Source organism: Helianthus annuus, chromosome 15 (genome assembly GCF_002127325.2).
Source record: "Helianthus annuus cultivar XRQ/B chromosome 15, HanXRQr2.0-SUNRISE, whole genome shotgun sequence".
NCBI classification, from domain to species: Eukaryota; Viridiplantae; Streptophyta; class Magnoliopsida; order Asterales; family Asteraceae; genus Helianthus; species Helianthus annuus.
The window spans coordinates 143,212,133-143,220,989 of record NC_035447.2 but is presented as its reverse complement, the minus strand read 5'-3'; the positions used below and the strand labels follow the sequence as shown (position 1 = coordinate 143,220,989).

General features: G+C 39.6%; 1 protein-coding gene across 1 annotated transcript; it reads left to right on the top strand.

Annotated features, from left to right (window-relative positions):
• The first annotated feature begins 4,337 nt into the window (after positions 1–4,337).
• Positions 4,338–6,020, top strand: LOC110912626 (ethylene-responsive transcription factor RAP2-4). The gene has a single exon (XM_022157394.2). The coding sequence runs from the start codon at positions 4,873–4,875 to the stop codon at positions 5,767–5,769; it is 897 nt and encodes a 298-aa protein (XP_022013086.1). The 5' UTR covers positions 4,338–4,872; the 3' UTR covers positions 5,770–6,020.
• The last annotated feature ends 2,837 nt before the right edge of the window (positions 6,021–8,857 follow it).

Genomic DNA, 8,857 nt, shown 5'->3' with positions numbered 1-8,857 from the left:
TACAGGCACATAACATGCATACAAGTAATAGTCATGGGGTTATTGGGCCGGCCCTAACAGTAACACAGAACACAGCAACACATAGTCCACTTAACAGATAGCCCAAGTTAACACAGAATGGCCCAATAACCAAAATGGACAGCCCACTCGCAACCAGCTGGTCTCGAGTCGCAACCAGGTGGTCTCGGCTTGTCACGCTGTGGTTGCGAGTCGCAACCGTGGTCTCGAGTTGTCACGTTTTGGTTGCGAGTCGCAACGGCGTGGTCTCGAGTCGCAATCTCGTGGTTTCGACTTGTCATGCTTTGGTTGCGAGTCGCAACCGTGTGGTCTCGAGTCGTAATGCCGTCGTTGCGAGTCGTAATCTGTCACTTTCATGTACACGTGATGATGCAGATATGACAGTCCAATTTGTACCAAGAATTCAGGCCCATATTAGGAAACAACCAATAATATTTCACTAACACTTTGCCTAATTTTGACCATCAAACCATATAGATCAAACTTTGCCATTTTTAAAACCTTCAAACCATATTCAAACAAGTTCATCCTTTGTTCATCATTTTTTTAGGGTTTTCATGCCAACATAATCACACATTTATGAACCGAAAATCACATATTTTTGACAAGATCATGATGCTAAACAAGAAAGCATACATTATATAGTCGAAATCTCATATTTAACAACATCATTTTTGCAAGAACAATGAAGCATTCATTTTATAATCTTGAGCATAGTTTTGGTTGGCATAAACATTCCTAAACTACCATTTCTAACATGTTACCACATATTGTCAAACTTTTACAAATCAACCTAAAAGTCATACAAAACTACTAACCAAGCATATACTTGTTCATGAACATCACCTAATTTCTATGCACAAAGTAACAACACTAACCGGTTAAGAAGGAGGAGATAGAGCCGAAAACAAGGAAAGAAAATGAGATAAGATGAAGTGTCCGAGTGATCCGAGCTTGACCGAGTCCTTGTCCGAGATCCCTTGCTTGAATCCGAAAGTTGGAGAAGGTTGGGATGTTGTTTTGGGGTGTTCTAGTTGAGAGAGAAATAAGGAGTGTATGTGTTGGTGTGTTGTGTAAAATGAAGGAATGAAGGAAAGTGGGGATTATATACCAAGTGGGGGTTTCGGGTTGGGCTTGGGGTTTCGGCCCAAACCGGTTTCGGCTCAACGGCCCACTCGAGACCGAGTGGCCCACTCGCAACCGCCCGGTTGCGAGTCATGGTCTCGGGTCGTGGTTTCGGCTCTCGCATATATATATATAATACATACATACATCACATATCATGCACAAAGGTCACGTTTTCATTTAATAATATTTATATACACAAAATATTACAAAGTGTTCGTATGGAAAAACCTCGAGTGTCACAATGTTGATGCATGATATGAAGGAATATTGTTTGCCGTGTTGATTTTGCATTAAGAAAGTATGAAGTAGGGTTTGATCGTATGAATGAAAGATCGTAACTGATGATTTGATTCTGTGCAAGGATTGGAATTCACGCACTTGTGTTAGTCAGAGTTTTGGATTGATATAATTGTTCTGAGTTTCGTAACCCTAATGTTAGTTGTCTGAGTTTTATAATGTTATGCATGGTCCGAATTTGTGATGATTGTGATGTCTGAGTTTTATCATAAGGAAGGATTTTGATCCGAGTTTTAAACAAACACATAAGTCCGAGTTTCATAGCACATTGTGGTTGTCCGAGTTCTTTATCAAACATGGTCCGACCTTTGTAACTTGTCATGGTCCGAGTATATACATGTCTTCTAGGCCGAGCTTTATACTTAAAACATATAATCCGAGTTTGAATAACTTATATGTCCGAGTTTGGTTTAGGGAATGAAGGTCCGACCTTTAAAGGTCTTGAGGGGTCCGAGTTTTGTGGGTAATACCCCCTGTCCGAGTTTAAACCTCCACCCCCCCCCATGGTCCGAAGTTTAGTGCTTGGCCACACCTTATCCGAGTTTTGGTGGGTTGTTGGGTCCGAGTTTTGGGCCTTGGAACCCTTGGTCCGAGTTTCAAACCCACACCTCCCTTAGTCCGACTTTTTAACCCCCCCCCCCTCCTTAGTGTCCGAGTTATGTTCAATGTATGCATGCTTAACTCAACTTTGTTCATCAGCAAGCACAGTAAGTAGCAGTTCTTAAACAGTTAACTCTATTATCTATTGCAGGAAACCTTGTTAAGTATGTAATGTGGTTGTACATGTAAACCATGATAAGTGTAGTAGTGCTGCGAAATTATGTTATCCTGTTAAGCATGTTGATCTTGTTAAACGCGGCTAATCTGCTAATTGTGTTACTGAATAACCTTATTCGTATCAATCAAGAACTCTATCGTATGTGATGCATGATGTTAACTGTCAAACGCTCTATGATATAGATTACCTGCGTATTAATACGAACATGAACTGATTTATTACACGTGCACACAATAGGACTTGACTGATTACTTGTGAGTGCATAACATAGCGTACCGAGCAAACCAAGGTGAGTTCACACTCTTACTAAGGCATGGGATTCCCAAGGGCTTGGGAATGGGATTGAAGGAATGAGATTGACTAGATTCGTACATACACTGTTACTAGACTACCATACCATCGTCCTCGGTTGTGCAGGACACATACGTAAAACCTACGTATACTTATGCTACTCACTATCCTCGGTTGTGAAGGATACTCACGTAAAACCTACGTGAAATTATACTCACTACTGCCTCGGTTGTGTCAGGCACTTACGTAAAACCTACGTAAACCCCCGCGTACCCCTATCCTCGGTTGTGAAGGATTACTTACGTAAAACCTACGTAAACTTGTACGTGTCACTGTTCTCGGGATATGTAGAACACTTATGGTTACGAATAGTCTAGTGGATATACAACATGGGAAGCCCCCACTAATAGATCGTACTATCGGCCCAGTAGAGCCACATGTTACCAACGTACTTACTATTACGCACTTACTTTCTGTGAACTCGCTCAACTAGTTGTTGATCCTCTGTTACATGCCTTGTAGGTCGTTAGATACATGGAGCTTGCACATGGAGGAGCTGGTCGTTGTGGGTTTGGATCGTGATTATCTTATTAAACACTTATGACATTTCGTACTTATTTATGTTGGGTTTTGATTTTACGCTTCCGCTAAACAATGATAACTTACTTATGTTTTGGAACACCTTTCATATGGATTTGGTTTGGTTTAATGGCAATCACTTTTACTACATATATTGTTCTATATGATTGGTGGCTTGATCCTGGTCAGTCACGCTCCCAAGCGGTGATACTCCGCACGTGGATTTTGGGGGTGTGACATTTCCAACCCATGAGAAAAAACGCAACGCTGGACCACCATGTAGGCTGCATTTTCGCAGCACCTCCACAACTGGTGTGATATAAAGATCACATTTTTGTAAAGCTTCTTCCTTTGCGCACAAAGTCATAGAGGATGACACAATTTTACAGGCTTTGTGAAGATCCTGATCGGTAAAAGACTTAGAAGGCGGACATGTTACTACCGGTCCTTTGGATCGTTTTTACTTCTTGTAACTTCTCGAATTTTCCTTTTTTACCGAAATGAGATATAATCTAGTTGAATATATTATCTGTTATAACTAACTTCAAGCTATGCCGGTTCCAGCCGGCACTCCGGCACCTTTTTCCGGCACGGTGGTGGTGGCCGGCTGAGGGGACGACCGGCGCCGGTGACCTTACAGTAGTGGTGTTGGTCCAATTTGGTTCAAATTTGAGTTCAGAACGTATATGAGGGAGAAGGGTTGTTTGTGAAGATGTTTGAAGAAAGGTGTCATAACTTTTTTTTAAGCTGAAAAAAGTCATTTCCAGATCTGTTTAAAAGAAGAAAACAAACAGTCTTCAAGGGTAACGTGTGCACGCCTGCAGACATCAGATCCCTTAAAGATGTTTGAAAAAAAACAAACACCCCCTTAGCCTTAAACTCTTATCCCTTTTTTTCTTTTCTTTACACTACTCTAAAAAAAATCCCTTTGGAACACAACTTTTTTTTTTTTTTTCACTTTTCTCTTCAATTTTTTTTTCCAGAACATCATTATTTTCTACTTCTTTTTAAATCCTCTTTTTTCTCTCGTTAAATTACTTAATAAATTTATTTATTATAATTTATTATTTTAATTATTAATTCTGAAGAAAGTAAATCACTTTCAAACAATTTAATACTTTATCAATATACAAATAAATAATAATTTGAATAAAAAAATCTTAATCACCATAATAAGCCAACTCTAGTTAGGAAGGTGGGTTGAAGCAAGCATGTTCCACCCCTATAAAACACAACCACCACTCACAACCCAATCTTCATTCCAAACACAAAACACACACACCACACACACATTCAAACACACTAAAACACACACTTTCAATATTTCTTGTTATTTCTCTTCTGATTTCTTTAATTTTCTTTTGTAATCCCCCACTCTTATTTCCCCGCTTCTGATCATCCCTTTCTGTAAATCATCTGTCTGTCAACAGCAAAAAAATTGATTAATTTGGGTTTGTTTTTTCAAGATTTTCAACAAAAGGCAAGCTTGATTTGATTTTAGTTTTTTTTCTCATAAAACAGAGTCAGGTGTTTTCAGAATAGAGATCCAGCTTATTAATTTGGGTTCTATTTCTTTTTATTTTTGTAAATCTTGTTTTTCCATCATCTAAATCACACCTTTTTGGGTTAGTTTTTGTCCCCTTGAGGTTGATTTTGTTTTAATCTTTTCGGGTTTGATTATTTATCAAAAACCCCAGTTTTCCCCTGTTTTTTTCTTGGGAAAATCTTGATATTTTTTCTTATAAATATTTGTTTTTAGTTTTTATAAAATCTTATAAAAAATGGCTTCTGCTGTAATGGAATTTTGGAGTGTTGATAATATGCAAAGATTCACTGGAGGTGATCTAATGGATGCACTTGAGCCTTTTATCAAGCCAGATTACCAAAATACCCCTCCTTCCTCTTCTCCTTCTACTTCTGACCCATGCCCTTTTTCGTCTTTTTCTTCTTCTTCTACCTCTTCTCCTTCGCAAGAATCCGGGTTTTACCCGGATCTCTATTTCCCAACCCAACAACCCGTTTCATCATTCGGGTTGAACCACCTAACCCCATCTCAGATCCACCAGATCCAAACCCAAATCAACCTACCGGGTTACAACAACTACTTGGGTCCGAAACCCGTACTCATGAAACAAGTCAAGTCAGATCCCAAACCCACGAAGCTTTACAGAGGTGTGAGGCAAAGACACTGGGGAAAATGGGTCGCCGAGATCCGTTTACCCAAAAACCGTACCCGGCTTTGGCTGGGTACTTTTGACACAGCCGAAGAAGCCGCGCTGGCTTACGACATAGCCGCATACAAGCTGCGTGGCGACTACGCGCGCCTCAATTTCCCTCACTTGCGCCATAACGGCTCCGATTTCAACGGCTACAAGCCGCTACACTCTTCCGTCGACGCCAAACTGCAGGAAATTTGCCGGAATCTCGCCGACGGGAAGAGCATCGACGCCGGAAAGAAGAAAAGTTCCCGGCGGTCTGCGGCGGTGAAAAAGTCGCCGGCGGTCGAGAAGCCGGAAGTTGTGAAAGTTGAAAGCTCGGAGAGTGTTGGCTCCGGCGGCTCGTCGCCGGCGTCGGAGCTGTCGTTGCCGGAGTTCACAGAGGAAGAAAGCGCGTGGTGCGCGTTGGATAATATGTTGGAAAAATACCCGTCGTATGAGATCGATTGGGCAGCTATCTAGTGTAGTCGTTTATTTGTGTATGTAAGTTACAACCGCCACTGATATTTGGAGACGTGGCGGTGTTTATTAGGGTATGTTTGTAATTTTGTAGTGGTTATGAGGTTATGTTTGTAATTTAGCTGATAGTGGGAGCTACTTGCAATGGAGTTTTTGAATGTTGCAGAGCTCAATACTTATTATGTCTAGTGGGTACTTTTGTCATTATGTAATTTTATTTTTTGTTTTAATTTATATTTTTCTTTTCGTGTCAATATTATTGTACTAAAAAGTTAAAATTATCTACCTAATAACATTTATTAAAATTAAAATTTTAGATCAAACAGTAACTAGTTTATTAAATAAATATGATGATAAACTTAGTTTAGTATACTATTTTCATTCTAATCATTAGGGCAAATGACATAAGGATAGCAGGTAGACGAGCAACAAATTGCACCATCATCCTTTTCTGAATAGAAAACCCTAATCTACTAAAAACAAAGGTTCGCCCCTGAGGGGTCGAAAAATAGCTGTGGACCACACGCTGAACTTTAGACAAGAACCGAACTGCCTTCGGCGTCAAGGAGCTGAACGTGTCAAATGCCAGGGGACAAAGACATGCTGATAGAAATATTTAAATATGATAGTTTAGTTGAAAGTTAAAACCTAATTGTATTTGTATTTAAATATGATAGAAATATTAAAAAGTCAGTAGTAACATTTTGAAATCATAAGACCATGTTCTCATTTGATACATTTATAAAAATAAAAGAAAATACTCAAGGGATAAAAAAGCGAGAAAAAAATATTTGAATTACGGAACTGCATGTGCAATGATCAGTTATTTATTTACTTAGGCATAGGTTTTCTCATTTTCTGTACAATTATAAATAAGATTTAATATTCACACTCTTCTCCTCTATTTCTTTTCATACATACATAGATATATTAAGATAGAGTAAAAAAGATGTGTGAATAAGATTTAGGGTACCCTTCCGTTCTTGCACTTAGGTATCCCTATCGGTGTCAATATGAAAAAGGCGAGGTATTGGAAACCGGTGATCGATAAATTCTCGGCCAAATTGTCTAAATGGAAAGCGAATCACCTCTCCTTTGCGGGTCGAATGACCCTTGCCAAATCGGTGCTTGGGAGTCTTCCTTCTTTCGATGTTTGCTGCTCCCAAATGTATTCTTAACAAACTCGAAAAGATAAGGAGGGAGTTCATTTGGGGAAAAATGGTCATGGGACATAAAATGAGGTGGATTCGGTGGGAATTTTTGACCAAATCTAAAAAGGCCGGTGTTATGGGCCTAGGGGGCATTCAACGGTTCAACCTTGCGATGCTAACTAAGTGGTGCTGGAGGTTTAAAGAATATCCCAATCAGCTTTGGGCTGAAGTTCTCTGTGCGATTCACTGTGACAACAGTTCAAATTCTGCACCTCCTTTTCTGCCTTTAAAAAAATCGGTCCCAGGTGTTTGGAGGGGAATTGTTGCGGTGGAAGCGGATTTAGCAAAAGTGGGTATTAATTTAAAGCAGAATTTGATTCAGGAGGGGGCGTTTTGGAAATGGAAGAATGACCCGAATGGATCCTTTTCCGTCAAACAAGTTTGTTTGGACCTTGATGATGTTAGTTCTAACGGAGTTCGCGAGCCAGTTTTATATACTTGGAATAGTTGGGCCCCGCCGAAGTCCAACTACTTGATTTGGAGGGCGATACTCGGAAAAGTCGCTTCCAAAATTGGGTTGCGTCACAGGGGAATTCCGCTCGGTGATATGTTGTGCCCATGGTTGTAAAACAAGGTCTCGAAGGCCGAGTACTCCCCGAGTAGTCGCTACAAGGTAGGCTGCCGAGGCGACTTTCTTCAACTCCGACTATTTACTCGGAATCAATAAAATGCGGTCAACATCGGCCAAAATCAGATCTAGTAGGTCATCTCGGACCGAGTTTGACTTAAAATAAAATAAACCATAATTTCTATGCTTATAATATTAAAGAATAAATATCAATTTCACGTATTGTGTTATAAATATTAGTAAATTTATGTTATTTGACATATATTTAATTTCTGAAAATTAATTTCTTTATAATTTGGCATGTCCGAGTACTCCCCGTGTACTCTCCGCCTAGGCCGAGTACTCTCAACTCCCCGGTCGACCGACTAGGGAGCGCCTAGTGACTTTTGCAACCATGGTTGTGCCCGCGATGCAGTATTGCGGACGAAGACCCGGGCCATATCTTTTTAAATTGTCTTTGGGCCAGGTGTAACTGGTGGAATATTATGGTCTGGATGCGGGTGAGCCCTCCGATTAACTTGCACAACCTAAAGGATTTAATCGATTTCATCAAATGTCAGCCGGGCGACTCGAGATGGAAGAAGACGGTTTACAACGTAGCCATCGCTACGGTTTGGAGGATATGGAACGCAAGAAACATAAAAGTGTTCGAAGACAAATTCATCCCGATATCCATATCGGTGGATCAAATAAAAGAAGACGCTCTTCATTGGATAAGCAACAGATCAAAGGGGAGCTCGCCGGTTTGGGAAAAATGGTTAGTTTTTGATAGTTTAGATATGATGTAATAGGCGGGTTTGTTTCTGTTCTGTTTTGTTTTTTGTCGTTTTTGTATCTCAGCTTCTTGCTGGCTCTCTCTCTATATATATATATACATAGGGAGAAGATCATGCGAGAACCACCTCTTATTGTGAGAACCACGAGAACCAATGTGAACACACCAAAAATGCCTAAAAATAGCTAAAAATCACACAATTTTTTTTTAATATTTTTTATATAAAATCGCTACTTTTCGAAGCCAAAAAAATTTTTTTTTTAATTTTTTTTGGCCACTAAAAGTAGCGATTTGAGCATAAAAAATATTAAAAAAACAAAATTTTAGATTTTTTTTTTATTTTTTTAGATTTTTTTAAGATTTTTTTTAGGTTTTTTGGGGGTTTAGTTTTTAGTATTTTAGCTTGGGGGGGGGGGTGGTTAGGTTTTTTTTAGGTTTTTTAGCTATTTTAGGTTGTGTTCACATTGTTCTCAAAGTTCTCACAATAAGGGTGGTTCTCGCATGAGCCCCTCCCTATATATATATATTGGGAGCCGC